General features: G+C 37.6%; 1 protein-coding gene across 1 annotated transcript in view; it reads left to right on the plus strand.

The window, feature by feature from the left end:
• Positions 1-16,107, plus strand: part of LOC136261922 (E3 ubiquitin-protein ligase rnf213-alpha-like) — a 132,326-nt gene that overhangs the window by 106,205 nt on the left and 10,014 nt on the right. Inside the window, exons 65-81 of the mRNA XM_066056016.1 lie at positions 352-435; positions 495-548; positions 597-785; positions 2,082-2,154; positions 3,705-3,739; positions 4,144-4,244; positions 6,669-6,822; positions 6,882-7,071; positions 8,463-8,606; positions 8,675-8,844; positions 8,895-9,036; positions 9,090-9,173; positions 9,232-9,430; positions 9,651-9,936; positions 9,992-10,180; positions 12,344-12,433; positions 12,490-12,668. Coding sequence (XP_065912088.1) covers positions 352-435; positions 495-548; positions 597-785; positions 2,082-2,154; positions 3,705-3,739; positions 4,144-4,244; positions 6,669-6,822; positions 6,882-7,071; positions 8,463-8,606; positions 8,675-8,844; positions 8,895-9,036; positions 9,090-9,173; positions 9,232-9,430; positions 9,651-9,936; positions 9,992-10,180; positions 12,344-12,433; positions 12,490-12,668 — 2,363 coding nt within the window. The remainder of the gene's footprint in view (positions 1-351; positions 436-494; positions 549-596; positions 786-2,081; positions 2,155-3,704; positions 3,740-4,143; positions 4,245-6,668; positions 6,823-6,881; positions 7,072-8,462; positions 8,607-8,674; positions 8,845-8,894; positions 9,037-9,089; positions 9,174-9,231; positions 9,431-9,650; positions 9,937-9,991; positions 10,181-12,343; positions 12,434-12,489; positions 12,669-16,107) is intronic.

Genomic DNA, 16,107 nt, shown 5'->3' on the forward strand with positions numbered 1-16,107 from the left:
TTTGTTTCATCAGACATTGCAGTAATACTATGTGTATGATGCTCCCAGCTAAATATATAAATGAATGGAGCAGCGTGTTTATAGATACACGTGGTACCGCTCAAATGTAACGTTGTCTTGTGAGTGTGTGAGCGATTAAATAACTTGTTACTTAAAGGGTGTGGCAACTGTTTCGCTCATGAGTATTCATCCCAAACGAAATGGGATGAATACTTGCGAGCAAAATGGGTGCCACACCCTTTAATTAACAAGTTTTTTAATCACTCGCACTCTCGCAAGACGACGTTACATTTGAGCGGTATGTACTTTGCTTGCAATAGTGTGTATATATTTTGTGTTGTTTGTTAACAGGAGTTTACTCCAGATGATTCAATTGTAATTCCACTGGCATTGTATCAGCAAATCACTGTTCAAGCCAAGCAAGTTCCAGATGAGGTATAGCTACTTTTGCATTTATAACCATCTTCAAATGTATATATAATCTTTTCTACTAGGCTATGAAAATTTTGTTTGCAGTGGTACAAAATCGTACAATTCTGAGTAAGGAGGTGAGATATTCATTATTTTAGTAAGTACATATACATAAACATATATAGATGCAGTTTATGACTGGCCTATTGATGCAAAAGATTCAATTTGCAAGACTTCATATTGATAGTGAAAATGCTCATCATTTATCATTGAGAGATGTGGTCATCCATTCTGCTGTAATGTTAACTCATAAGAGGCAGGAAGGTTTTCTTCAGCCTTTTGTCAGATTAATAAATGTTCCATCAACTATGCAAGTAGGTGACATTATAAGCGTTAGTTGTTCTACCTGTGTACGCATGTGTTGTGTTTGTGAGATTAGTAGCCATACGATAAAAGCAGTGGTAGCCTGTAGTAGGCTTACATAAATTAGTACCAAGAATAACCAGAGATGGCTGCAGTTTACTTGAAGGCCTTTTTCTTCTTCATGGTCGAAGTATTTTGGACCAAGTTGCTTTCTAAGGAGAACAAGGCCACACAGCCCACAAGGTTAAAAGCAACAGAATCTCTTCTGAAGATGCCATGCACTCTTTGCTGTAGTGGATGGCATGGATTAATGAGGCCTGCTCAGATATACGTACATGAAGCCCAGACACATCTAATGGAAAACCTTGTAGTGTAAATTCTCTCCTTGCAAAAAAAAATAGGAGTCTTTCCTTGCTCTTCAAGACAAAAAAAAACTTGTCTAGCTTTGAAGGATAATGGCGTGTTTATGAAAATTGTTGAGAATTGCTTTCCTTTCATTGTTGGTCAAGGCATGATTGAAATATTTTAAATTGTGAAATTACCACATGTTACAATACGTACATGCTTGACGTGTCCATCATCAGATTGAGCTTAACTAGCTCTAAGGTCACTCTGTAGTAAGTTACCTCGATAATGGCTGGTCCACTAACAGTTAGATATAACTCAACAGAATCACAATAACTTAAAACACAGCAAACAACTTACACAGTCCTTTACTGGGCATATAAAAAATATATGCAAATTGGTTTTAAGATATCATTAAGACTACAGGTGTATAAGGTTTCTCGTCCAATTAAATTATGTCATCTACAATATTGGTGACATCTGTTTTAGAATTTGATTTCTTACTGCTTGATTGTCAACTGTCACGGGTTGTTGATGAGAAGGGCTGGCCCACCATGTGAGACCCCATTGTCAGATATCAAGGTGGAGACAATAGAAAGGAACTCTAGAAGACCAACTCTAACTATATAACCTTCCCACTAGAGAAAGCTAGGATGGAGTGATTAGGAAGTCCAAACTTCCTTGATACCTCGAAACACTCTGCTGGGTCCTTCAGCATATTGTTGACACTTGCATCCTGAAATAACCGAAAATAAGCCACAAATGTTGTGCACAAAGGATATTAAGCTGTGATGTAATAAAGATAGATCATAATTGTAAACTCTTTTATTAGTGCTACAGATTGGTGTTTTCAAAAGGAAGTATCAGTGTTGAATGCAGTAAATTTAATGATTGCTAAATGCTGTGTCTAAATAACTTTATAGTTGTGTTTCTGTGTCAAATTTATCACATTTATTTTGAAGGGAGCCTACCTTCCAACGATGCCAGATGACTCCTTGTTTCATGCTATGACTATTATGGCAGGAAGTTATTACAGTAAGTGGTTAATAAAGTTCTTTTTGCTAACATAATGAAAATGATATGGCGAGTAACTATACACAAAATGCCACTGTTATCATTGTATGTATATGCAATTATAAATTAAGAGATGTATCATTGTAACTAGTGCAATAAAAAATTATTAGTTTAAAAATAAAGTAGGGTTCCAGCGATAAAAAGTAGTAAAACAAGAGATGATGGTAGCTATATCAAGTAGAGATTTCCCTCGTAGTTACCATCATCTCTTGTTTCATATTGCTGGAACCCTTTAAATTAATAATTTTTATTGCACTATATATAGTTTGTTAACTTTTCGTTAAAGCATAGCTACTTGCTGTGACTGCTGTATTAGAGTATCTCGATATCGCTATATACTCAGCTATGCAGTAAATTAAGCTGGGGGTATGGTACAACATCTTGTTTTCTATGGAGCTAGATCATTGAGTGGCATGGCCTCAGCAAGAGGTGTCATGGGGTGTTCTGATCGTTTAAGGTGGTGTGGCCTATTGTATTTGTTTTATATTAGCTGCTACCCGATACAGAGACAATCATACTTATTTTAAGTGGTCTGACACTGTGTCAATACATACAAAAAAATTGGTCTGACATATTATCATGATGGTCAGACATGACAGGAGAAGTGCATAGTTTCTAGGGGGGTCTGGGGGCATGCCCCCCAGGGAAATTTTTGAAAAATGAGTACTGTAAGATTAATGTTTTTCAAGTTTTAGGCACCTGTTCATCCTTCAGTTTTGACATAGCAGCCCCTTGTGTGCATCACTATTGGCATGTTCAATCACATTACTTAGCTTTTTATTAGATGAGCCAGTGATCCAAGCTGGGGAGAAGTTCCTTCGTGAATGTATGTGTTGTTAAAACCTTTTACATACAGAACGGTGAAGTGATGCAACATAACTCTTGTCCCTCTCAAGCTCTTGTATTGTCTGGTGAGGTACTTCATTGATATTATGGTTTGGCTAATAGAGTTAGGAAAGTCTGCCTACAGAAGCCATGACTAATGACCAGACAGTGATGACTGATCAAATAGCTTAATGGACTACCAAACAGGTCAATTAGCCTGACGAATGTCTGGTGACCGACCGTTATAATTGTCTCTGCAATACTACCAGGGATACTACAGTCCGCTAAGCACCTCAAATAGTTTTGTTGTGCTCCTTCAAGGAAAGTGTCAATGCAGAAATCATTTCCTTTATATAGTTTCCTGAAGATCACCATTTAATTGAAGACAAAAGGAATAGCATAGTGCAGAAGGTAGACATTCGTCAGAACTATGAAAAGCATATCCCACTCATGAGTTTGTTGTTGTGGCATAAAATGGTGGCCATGCTATGCTTTGTTTGGCCTCTTGCCTTGCAACTGTAATCAGGCAGTGAGGTAGTGAGACAGGCAGACCAAAATATGGGTTTTAATGATTTTTAAAAAAAAAGCTTTTATATTCAGACACCTGTAAGGCTGTATTTGATATTGCTTTGCTGTGTGTATACTGTTTTTTAATGTGTGCTGTTTCAAATTTTCTTAAATTTTAGCTTGTCCGAAGGGTCATCCTTATCACATAGGAGATGTAAGTTATTCATTGTTAAGCAGATAAATAATGCTTATGATAATAATAATATACAAAGCTGATCTGCAGTGTACATTACACGTTTGAAATAGTTGCAATAATAATTTTGAGTAGTACAATGTACTGCAATTTTGAATTATTGACTTTTTTACGATTTGGAGAATAAAAAAATTTGGAAACAAATGCTTTTATTTCTTGGACCCTTACCACTATTTTTTTCATTTTTGGTTTTGCAATAATTGTTGTCCTCTAAATTGTTGTTTAACAGCAAAGCTGAACTGCTAGCATGGTAAAAGGTATATTAATGCATCTTTCATATGCATAGCAGATATCCTTGGCAAGTACAGGCTTTTAAAACACCTTGTTTAACACTGATGTGATGTGTAATTTAAACTTTGCTTTAGTGTGGAGGAGCTGCAGTACAGGCCAGATGTCCTGAATGTGGATCAACAATTGGTGGAGTTAGTCATACTTTAGCTGCAGGGAATAACCCAGTACATCACAGGTAAACTTGATTGTACCAGTGTATTACAGTAAAACCCCTATTATCCAAACTAATTGAGGGGAAAAGTGTTCGTATAATTAAAAAGTTTGTAGAATCGAACATCCATACTTTTATATACAGAGTTTTGCACATAAAACATACACTTGTTGACAAAATACTCTAATTGAACGGTTAATTTGGCATTCAAATATTTGGTTAATGGTGCTCGAATAACTGAGGTTCCACTGTAATTTAAAATAAAGTAAGGATCCAAACAAGTGAGACAAGATATATGAGGGGGTTATGAAAACCTGGACCGGACCGGACCAAAAGTCAATTCTCCAGGTAAGCAAGATTAACCATGTTGTAAATATTTACTGCTATTTACATCCTCTATAGCGCTTATACACCACTCACCTTGCAGCAACTCTGCCAAGCACGCGGTCGCGATGGTTAAGCAACACGAAGTATCCACTGTAGAACAACTAACTAAGCTAAAACACTTTCTAATGTGCTTTACTACATGATCGCTACAAAGCTACGTGTCCTTCTACTGTATGTACTTGCATAGAACTGGCACAAATAAACACATGAGTCGCTGCCTGAATTTATTAGAGTCGTGCTATGCAAAGTGATTGAAACTAAAACTTGTCTCGAAATCCATTTGGTGATAGATAACACATGGAGTTAAGCAAGGTAGGCAGTACTTAAACTATTTTAGGATAGATTTCTAGAGTGAAACGCATGACTCTAACAAATTCGTGCAGCCACTCGTGTGTGCCAGTTCTATGCAAGTACAGCAGGAGAATACGTAGCTTTGTAGCGATCATGTAGTAAAGCACGGTGTTTTAGCTTAGTTAGTTCTACAGTGGATACTTCGTGTTGCTCAACCATCACGACCACGTGCTTGGCAGAGTTGCTGCAAGGTGAGTGGTGTATAAGCGCCATAGAGGATGTAAATAGCAGTAAATATTTACAACATGGCTAATCTTGCTTACCTGGAGAATTGACTTTTGGTCCGGTCCGGTCCGGGTTTTCATAATCCCCAGATATATGAATGATGGTATTACAACACAGCCCTCTACATTGGCATGTCATAAAACCATGCCAAAGTAGGGACAAATAATATTTCCCACAGGACTGTGTTGTAATACCATCATTCATATATCTTGATTCAGTAGCTTTTATTGCTTGGGTCCCTACTTCATTTGTATAGGTAATCGCACACATTTGAGTGTAATTAGGAAATAATTGTACTCGTAACAGCCAAAATTGCATGAAACTTTTTGTGATTGCCTACTAATTTCTGCGTGGGAGCATGCCGCCAGATCTGGATACAGCATGCAAATCATATCAACTGTAAAAATTGTATCAATCAGTTGCCACACTTCTTAAGGTGGCGGTTACCTCACAATTTCCGGTTTGAAGGATATTTTTAAAATTCAGTTATAAACAAATTTGGAGAACTACGCTAAAGTGAATACAACCAGACTGTAGACCAGCTCTTCCTCTATCTACATGCTGGTCTGTATGGCCATTGAAGATTGAACAGCGGTGCTAGAGAACTGATTGTACAAACATGCAAAAATCTTTTCGGCGTCAGTTTACGCAAAACTCATTGCACATTACAGCAAGGTAAATCATGGGATCTATTCTTTAGCAGCATAAGCAGGGCGTGATCAACAAAGCTCCAGGCTGAAGCATGGCTATGGCACTATGAAGTCCTTTTGGCCACCGCAAAATGGTCTAAAACCTGCTGTAACTTCGACAGGCGGTACAAAAACCTTTTTTTCTCGACATGCAGCCATGCCACAAATACCAGTCGCTTATTTTACACAAATACAGAGGTCTCCCTCACTAGTATACTAGAAAAAACTGACGCAGAAAGTTGTACTAACACTCTAACATACCATGCTAAAACCACAAATGACATATATATGCTGCCAAAATTTTTTGCGAAGCACCCGAATCTCGGTGAACAAAGGTTCTAAACTACTCTACTTACTTTAGTGAATGTCTTCTTTAATAATATTCACAAAACAGTAACGAATTTCATCTTATTACAAGGTAATGGGCCTTAGCACACGCAACAGCCATTTTAATTATTGCATAAACACTAATCACATGATGCAATGAATGAATATTTGTGGCACGACATATGGCTTCATTTGCAATGGCTTCAAAACCACGACTTCCAGGTAACCGCCATCTTAACCCCTTTGCTTAAAATTTTGTTGCTACGTCCCTAAAGTGATCATCTGTGCAATTGGCAATACTAATGGCCTTCATGTAATAATCAAGATAGTAGAGTATCTTCTTCATATACACACATTTAATTTTTGCCCACATGTGATTTTGTTGCTAAATAACAAGTTGTTAAAAATGCAGGTATGATGTCTTATTAATAAGATGGCTACTATGTAAAACTTTAACTGTATGTTTCAGAGGAGATACTACACACACTGGACATGTTCTGGGTAGTCCAGAAAGACGAAGTGTTCTACCAGAACCAGAACGCAGCCTTCCACCCAGTGGGTGTGCATTATTAAGACTATTACTACATGCTGTTCTAGTGTGGAGTAGCTCTAATGCTGACAATGTAAGTCATTATTATTCTTTATACTTCTTATACATTTATGTAATTTTTTTACAATTTAGAATGATTTTACTGAACTTGCAAGCATTATACATCCCGGTATTCCAGGAGAATACACAGCACAATTCTTTTGGAAGCATCTTCAAAGAGATGTGGATGTACTGTCTAAATCTCTTAACCTCAACAAAGATGATGCCATCTTGGTTGTTCATATTTTCCTTAGGCATATTTCACAACTGCAACAGTTTCCTGGTATTTATATCCACACAAAAAACAGCCAAGCTGTGAAAAAATGGTGCGGCCTTAAAAAGCTTGGGTGAAAAAAGTTGTGAAATCAAAGGTGGCGGCCAAGAAATGGCTGCAATGATGTTAATACTAATAAATTTTTACAATGCACACAGCCATTATTAAAAATTTTTAGCATTAACATTATTGCAGCCATTTCTTGTCCGCCACCTTTGATTTCACAACTTTTTCACCCAAGGCCGCACCATTTTTTCACAGCTTGACTGTTTTTGTGTGGATTTCACTTCATTTTGTACTTTATAAGGCCCCAAAACCAGCCTATGGCTGACTTTGAGGTTTGGTTTTACTCACATTTCTTCTTTTTTATGTAGATACAATGATGATTATTGAAGACAGACTTATAAATGTATTTCATTGCATGATTTAATTCAATATTTGATAATAAATACTCTAATAGAGTGCACATTTTTTTGAGGACTTCTAATAAAACATACATAAAATGTTCTAGAATAGTCTAGTGCTTCTATTGGTAGATCTATGAAATTACAAACGTTTGATTATAAGCAGATTTCAACTAGAAATTTCATTTATAAAGCAGAAATTAAGTGAGGTGATCAACCAACGTAGCAGTGGTTCAGTGGCTAAGGATGCAGGTGTTAGGTATGGAGGTCCCTGGTTCAAACTCTGGCAAGTTTTTTTTTGACATTTTTTGCACACCTTTTTAACCCTGTGGTGACTGCTCATTTAGAGTATCTTGATCCTGCGATTTTACATTTGCTTGGTTTTTGCTTTATAACTTTGTCGCTGTAACTCGATTGCTATTCAAACTATCAAACGGCACTGCTACGATGATCAGCCTATCTACACACCAATTTTCAAGTTATTCCTATACTTGGTTTACCCTGTAGCCGTGACAGAAGTTTGATCTTTTTTTACGTGAATAAATGCTCATAACTCCTTGAATATTCCTCAGATTCACAACAAACTTGGTACATGAATCCACCGTTACACACTCTTCATTTGTGCCAAAGATCGAGGCAATCGAGTTACATGTTTGCATTTTATAGCAATTTTTGCGAAGTGTGCAAAAAGAAATCAAAGCCCCCGTACGGCATAAGAAAAAAAAACGAAGAAATTTTGAATGCCCATATCTCGCAAATGGCTGTTGTGAATTTAATCAAATTTGCTGTGTGGCGTACCCTACCTGGGGGACAGCTATAATGTAAAAATGGTGTGCTTTGGAGAAGGGGCCATGGAGCTATGTACGCATGAAAAAGCTGTTTTTTCTTTCTTCCTGCAAATATACTCACGGTGTGGTCGCCGGCTTTCTTGGCCGCACAACACACTACTGTGTGACTTGATAAAAAATTGTAACAATTATTCATGTTTACTTTTAGAGTGTGATTCTAGTCTAAGTAGCAAACAATTGAGAGAGCAGTGGGAAAAACAGTTCTACAAAACTTGCATGCTTCCAGTATTGCAAGATACACAAAAACATCTCCGCAAAGCTCTGCACTTGATTGCAAATGATGATAGTCAAGGTATTAAAAAGTAAAGAAAACATATTTGGGCTTGTCAGTTATGCATAATTGTGACTATCACCATTTAGAACATGATGCCCTTTTCTTCACAATATATGAGAAGATGTCTGTACACAGTGGAGACATCCAACCAGCTTTGTGGAGATATCGCACTAGAATAACACTAGAACATTTGACTCATATATTGCAACAGAATACTGGAAAAGGTCTAAAGATTTTAAAACAGTTTCTACACTTGGTGAGCTTGTATTATATAGCAGTCAGGTTGATTGCGAGTATTCTATGTAGGAACCAGTTTTGAGAGTTACGCAGTACCTGCCTGATATACTGTATCTGCAAAAGCTGTTGTTTGATCAGTTTCATCAAAGATTTGACCAAGGAAAAGCACTGGAAATGAGCATTAAAAAATATTTAATGAAACTGAATAATGGTGTGTGATAATATCTTGCCACTTACATCTTGTTTAATGTATCACTTTATTAGATCACCTCAGAAACACTATTTTGAAACTGACAATATCATTTGATAAAGCATGGGTGGTAGCCAGGAAACATTTACTAAATTATGGTACGTGTATGCCGTTGTAATATGTACTGTATAGACACGCATATGATTCAATCATTAGGCCGACTCAGAGTTCCAGAAGAGTACATTACTGCCATGCCTACCATCAATGAATGTACAAAGTTGACTTATTTAATTCCTACCACTACTGGAGAAGGGATCTGTAGCACAGGATTAGTTGATTTTCTGGTTGTTACCCATAACTACTTCATCAAATACTACCATGATCATTATCCACTGTCTGAGAAATACAGGGAAGAGTGAGTTGCTATTTGTAATGTACAAAAACTGATATTTCTATATATGTACATTTAACCCTTGAAAAAAAAGTGTATCATAGTGTATAGATTTAATTAGCAGGGCTATGGTTTCTCATGTTAAATAATGCTCACTCGTACGTAAATGTGTGCCGTAACTATTTTCTGGCTACCAATCAAATGCCAGTGATTAGCAAATTATGAAAGCATATTTGATTTACAGTGAATTGATGAAGAACAGTATACCATTGAGTCAACTACAAGACTGTCATCTGCTCAACTATGAGTCCCACATAATACCAGTAGTACTGAACCACTGTCATCACTCACTGGAGGTTGGTAAAGGAACTGATATACAATATGACCTACCAGCACTGGAGAAAAAGATTGTGGACAGATTTATTCATGGAAAGCCATTAATTCAGTTCGAGAATGCTCCAAGAGTTGTTTATAGGAAGGACACGCATGATGCTGAGAAGTTCAATGATGTTAGGACCAAAGTTCAACAAGTAAACTTACACTGTTTAGTTAGATTGTGCTATAGGACTGTGTTAAATTTTGTAGGAGACAATAACAACAGAGCGACAAAAAATGATATTGGCTGAGTTACGGTCACCACAGAAATTATCTGAAGTGTTAGATGTGATAGATGTAGTGTTGGGATTTCTTGCATCTGCTGGTGGAAATCCCAGTATGTCACTGGGTGACTATGCGAAGAAAATTTTGAAAATGAATCGTAGGTTATTTCCCAAGGTAAGAATTGTATGATAAACTATATAGGTGGCTGGTGCTGAATATAGACCCTGATTGCATAAGCACAAACTAATTAAGTGTCCAAATAATGTGCTACCAAGATGACTTGTTTTATTATACAGTACAGTAGTAGGGATCATGGAGTTTTGGGTTTCTCTGGCCAAAAATATTACCCCAAAACCAGCTTCACAATACTATCCTGACACCTTGGCAGTATATAACTAAGCACAAAAGTGCCTTCAGTACGACCCTATATGCTTCCAATGAATTTCATGGAATTTTCTACTGACTGACTAGCTGCCTTCCTGCCTGCCAGCCTGCCTGCCTGCCTGCCTGCCTGCCTGATTCTTTCAGACAAGCGTAACTCGATAACTGGCTTAACTGCTAAGGCTACATGCTTGATTTGTTCACTGTTCGACATTGCTTCAGCCTGACAGGTGCCTTTTGGCATACCACAGTACGGCTTCCCTATGTTTGTAAATGGGAATCATCCATATTTTCCGTGGTGACTGGATTGATTGCGGAGGTGCTTTTCTTCTTTTGTAATGCTGTGAAATGGGCTGAACATAGCAGCATAATGGCCACTTCACTTTTGAGTCGGTAATTGATAGTTGAGGTGTGAGTTCAGTCAAAAACATTACCTCTGGTGCCATCCTTTCTTTTGTTACAGTATATGCAGGTTCATCAGTCATAGTGTTACAGAACAGTAAGCAAACAAGTATAAGGAAAACTTAAGAATTTTAATTTTGATTAGGGATCATAAAAAAAACTAGGGAAACAAGGGAAGTTGCCATATACTAGTGGACATTTAATCCTTTATATCTACAAGTGCATGTAGGCAACCTCCCTTGTTTCCCTACTAGTGTTGTTCCAGTATCAGCTAGTTATTACAGTTCTAGTTCCAGTTTTGGAACCATAATCTTTAAAATTACAGTTCCAGTTCTAGTTCTGGAACCATAACCTTTAGAATTACAGTTCCAGTTCCAGTTCTGGAACCATAACCTTTAGAATTACAGTTCTAGTTCCACTTCAGGAACCATGACATTTAGAATTATTCTTCAATTTCTAGATCAACACTTATTTTATAACTTAAGTATTACCAAAAGAATTATGGACACTCACTTGTAAGTTATATATCCTAGTCTTGCCAGGTTTTAATTGTTTCATATATGCAGCTAATACTGTAGTTATCAGCATTATTGCACAAACAACTATAACACTATATGGGGTGGCAAGGGCGGCGGAGACACCTTTATTTAGGAGGGGCTGTGGGTTGATCTGTCATGGCCTAAGTTGTAAGAAAACGAAAACAAATGGTCACTGGCAATAGTTTCCCTCCACCAACTAGACTCCTTATCATACGTAGATTGTTACACTGCTTCTCTAAGAATATTGTGATTGCTCTATTAGAGTATCTCGATCTTGACTGCTTTATTAGAGTATCTTGAATTATTGATGCCACTGAGCTAGGCTCTCCATCACAGCTACTGATATTTTTCACAGGGGATAGAGCCCCCCTTGCCCCCCCTTCTCCGCCACCCCTGTAGGGTGGTACTAAAAGACCTGTAGCTAATTATCAAACACTGCACGAACCAGACATAACAATGTGACTGAGTGAGCATTGCATTTGACATTCTCTTCTAATATTATAGCTAATCAGTTGTTTTAAGCAGTGTTTTAGCACACTGATGCATACATGGTTGTAATACATACAGCTTTTATGAAGTTATAATATTGTGTACTTTTGTCAGCAGGTAAATTCTGGCAAAAGTTGTATGGTTGCGACCAATTCCAGTTCCAGTATTAGTTCCAGTACTTGATAAATTTTCTTTATAGTTCTAGTTCTAAAACTGGAACTGGAATAAAAAGGGTTGGAACTGTTAGTTCCAGTACTGGAAACTGGAACAACACTATTCCCTACTTTTTTTCTATGAACCCTAATCGAAGTTAAAATTCTTTTCCTTATACTTACATTAATGATGTTTACCTATCAAGTGATGAACTAGAGCTATTACAGACTATCAAAAGTAGTCATGCTATAGTCTTCATGTCTACCTACAGCAAATAAAAGGAAAGCTCCCGTATGCATTGTACTACTATACAGTTGTATATGAAAACATATTGCTAACTGTAGTGTCTATTAACACATCTAATACTTCCTAGATAATTCAAGAGTGTACACTAGCCAATACACTATCACTGTGGGAGGTGTTGTCTGTGGAGCAAGCTAGGCAGCTCACCCTTATTAACCAAGTAATTACAATTCATTTGCTAAATTTGTGTGTAACATATTATAATTGTGTATGTAGGATCCTTTTGATCAAGTAGATAATGCTTTTAAGGGACAATTAAGCAGTGATTTACTAAAGAGGTTACACTTAGCATTGAGGAGATTTCCACTGAATTGTTTACTGTCAGTCCTTCATGAGTTTATCATCACTCATGTATCTCATGTTGATCTCACTGAACAGCAACAACATCAGTGGCTGTAAGTTGTGCATGGTCTAGGGTTGGGTGATATAATGATATATTGTTGCTATCGCGATAAAAACATGAGATAATATCTGTATTGAGGCTATTTTTACATATTATATTGCAATATATACCACTTTAGCGTGGGTATTCAAAGACGCCGCTAGAGGTTTAACTTGCGTGTTGGCCAGGCAATATCTTGATACTGCCCAGGAAATGTCATGGGAACACAGTTTGTTTGATTTCCAACTAGTTCAAAGATATGATACGCTTTGACTCGTTATATTAAGCAACACAGAGCGTTTAATTATGGGTTTGGGTTTACAAGTTAGACTAGGCTTTATACATACATAAATTTAAAATTTAAAGCATGGCTAAATAAGTCATTTTAAAACTATATAGTGATCCCGCTTCAGTTAATAAAGTGGATAGGCTGTTCCAAATGGCTGTGCCACGATAGTACAAACTCCTCTTTCCATAGTTCAAATGTACAGCAGGAACATATAGACAGTGAATATTGCACCCAGCACAATATGATGGTGACCTTCTAGTTAAAATGTTATAGATTTGAATAGCAGTGTGGAATCTGCAACACTCAGTTTAACAAGTGGTGTCAATTGACGATACAAAATGTGAGTGAACTCTCTCTAGTCTTTTCAGATAGCCACTATTAATGGGAACCCACACAACATCATAGTAATTAATTATTGGCAAAATGTGTGCCTGATATAAAAATCTTCATTACATCAGAGGTAAGTGGTTTGAGGCAAATAATAGAGTACAACTTTCCATGAACTCTCCCATAATACATACTCAATGTGGCATTGCCATGTTAAATGCTGGTCAATATATATTCCCAGATATTTTACTGTAGAAACTTGCCAACATTATCAAATGATAAATGCAGTGTTCTACCTTGGGCGCATTGGCGAGATCCAACAACCATATGTATATGTTAAAGCATAGCTGCGAGTGCAATTACGAGTTCTAGTGTATGGTGAAGCTACACGAGTAGAAAGTTCCATAAATCATTTAAAGCATAGCCTTGCTCGTGCTATATGAAAAATAAAGTACTCGGTGCTTGGCCTCAATGCTAATAAAGCACTCGGCGAATTAAATGATTTATGGAACTTTCTACTCGTGTAGCTTCACCATACACTAGAACTCGTAATTAACATGCATTGCACGAACTATTAGCAGCCCGAACACACACAAACCAGTTTAACAAAGTAACTCGCGCGTAGTTCACCATAGTTTGGCATGGTAGACGTTCATTGCGTCTTTTGGCAGGTTTTGCTCGCAACCCACAATCGATTCTATTGTGAGTTATATGGTGAAGTATTTCCGTGATATCTCCAGGACTTGTCCGTTTGCATTAACAAACGTAACAGTAACGTTACCTTCTCCCACCCATCATCAAAGCATTTAGGTATGTCTATAAAAGCAATCCAGTGGTAGAACTCATATTGGCTGGGGTGATTGATCACTCAGCACGGCGAGGCTATCAGCCTTCACCGGCTTGGGTGATTAGTCGTACTGGCACGAGCCCCGTAGGCTATTAGCCTACACTATGGCACGAGGGCAACTGTGCTTTATTGCCCACAAAGAGTGCTTTATTGCACCGCAAAGAGTGCTTTATTGCACCGCAAAGAGTGCTTTATTGCACCGCAAAGAGTGCTTTATTGCACCACAAAGAGTGCTTTATTGCACCGCAAAGAGTGCTTTATTGAACTGCTTTATTGCACCGCAAAGAGTGCTTTATTGAACCAATAAAGCACTCTTTGCGGTGCAATAAAGCACTCTTTGTGGTCGATGAAGCAGCTGGCTGGCTGAGAGTGTACTTTATGAAATTTAAAGTACACTTTTTCCTTTGATCTCGCCCACGCAAAGTTCTATAAATATGGATTTAGGAACAGTTAACTTTAATTCGTTGGAAATAAAAAGCTATGTAAGAACAGTGTTGTTGCTAAGTTTCGACTATTTGACAGTTATTAAGCGATGAATGATCACTAAAACAATCGCTTGGGCAATACATGGATGCATATTTCTACCTACCACGTTTTAGCCATTGAGCAGAACACCGAATAACACAGAGAGGGCAACTAAATTTAAATAGGTGAGTAACCTATAGTCCTATTCACGCTCTTCAGGTGTAGGTGACTTGTTTCACTACTTTTGATCCTTAATTAAACTTAAAATTCTCAATTTTTCTTATATTTGTATCCAGATCATTATAACAGGCACACATGTCAGTAAGACATGACCATGCTGGGTTGGGTGACAGCATTGAAACGGTTGAATCATACGGATAAACCGGGTCACATTTTGTCTGGGTTATTAAACTCAAGTCAGCCCTTGTTCACTAAACAATATTATTGTACATTGTACGCTTGTTACAGCTCATTATTATTTGGCACACGCAATCCCTGGCCTGCTTGTTGAGCAGTAGTGTGATAGGCACTTAATAAAACTACTGAAAATTGTAGCGACAACATGAAGACTAGTCTGTACGATGTTATAGTCACTGTATTATAGCTCCTTTTTGCTAGTGTCAGTAGAACAAAACGTGTTTGGAGTCTATTGGAGGCATGGTGCATCTTGCAGCATGTACATGTCTTATCTTGCAACATGTACATGTCGCAGCCATGCATGCTTGTAGGATACCTTTAGAATGTAGAATATACTCACCATGTGGCTAACAGAAGCAAATTATTGTTGTCAACCAGAGTTAGCCAGCCTGGAATGCGTTCACATTGTATCCTAGCCTGGCCCAACCTGTGCCAGCCCATCTCACTTTGTTGTGCTGCGCTGGGCTTGGTTCGGTATAGCTTGATTGATCCACACTGCAATTTATTTTGAGCTGTGCTGTGTTGTACCCGGTGGTGTGAATGGGGTGTTAGAGGTCATCACAATAAAAAGTGCTGGAACATCACCTGACCTGTAATCCCTGCTTTTTTTTGCAGGCCAGGTAATGATATCCTTGTTCCTGCACTGCATTTTTATTTATTTATTTTTTTGTAATCTGTACTATATGTATAAAATTTCTAATTGTTCTATACAGAGGAGTTTAAATTGATTCAGAATAAGAATCATAGAAATAAAACAGCAACAAACCAAGGCTGGAGGTTACCTACACCTGCAAGTGTGCAACAGGACACACGACAGTATGTCGTGCAGCCAAGTACAGCTAGTGCGGACGCGTGACAGACAAGTGTGTATTTTACAGGAACCAAGAAAATGCTGTTTTCACGCATTCGTAGCTCAATAGTGTCTGAACAGAAATTAAATAGTTTTGCTGCGAAAACTCCCATGGGGTAGGACACCTCCTCTTCCAAATTTGTTTGTTTTCTTCGTATTTTTCTTCTTAATCTTCTTGCGTAAATTTTCTTTTCACACACTTTGGAAAAATTGCAATACCTTGTGCATGCTTTAGTTGATTGACTTCAAATTTTTAG

The sequence above is a fragment of the Dysidea avara genome, chromosome 7 (genome assembly GCF_963678975.1).
Source record: "Dysidea avara chromosome 7, odDysAvar1.4, whole genome shotgun sequence".
Classification (NCBI taxonomy): Eukaryota; Metazoa; Porifera; class Demospongiae; order Dictyoceratida; family Dysideidae; genus Dysidea; species Dysidea avara.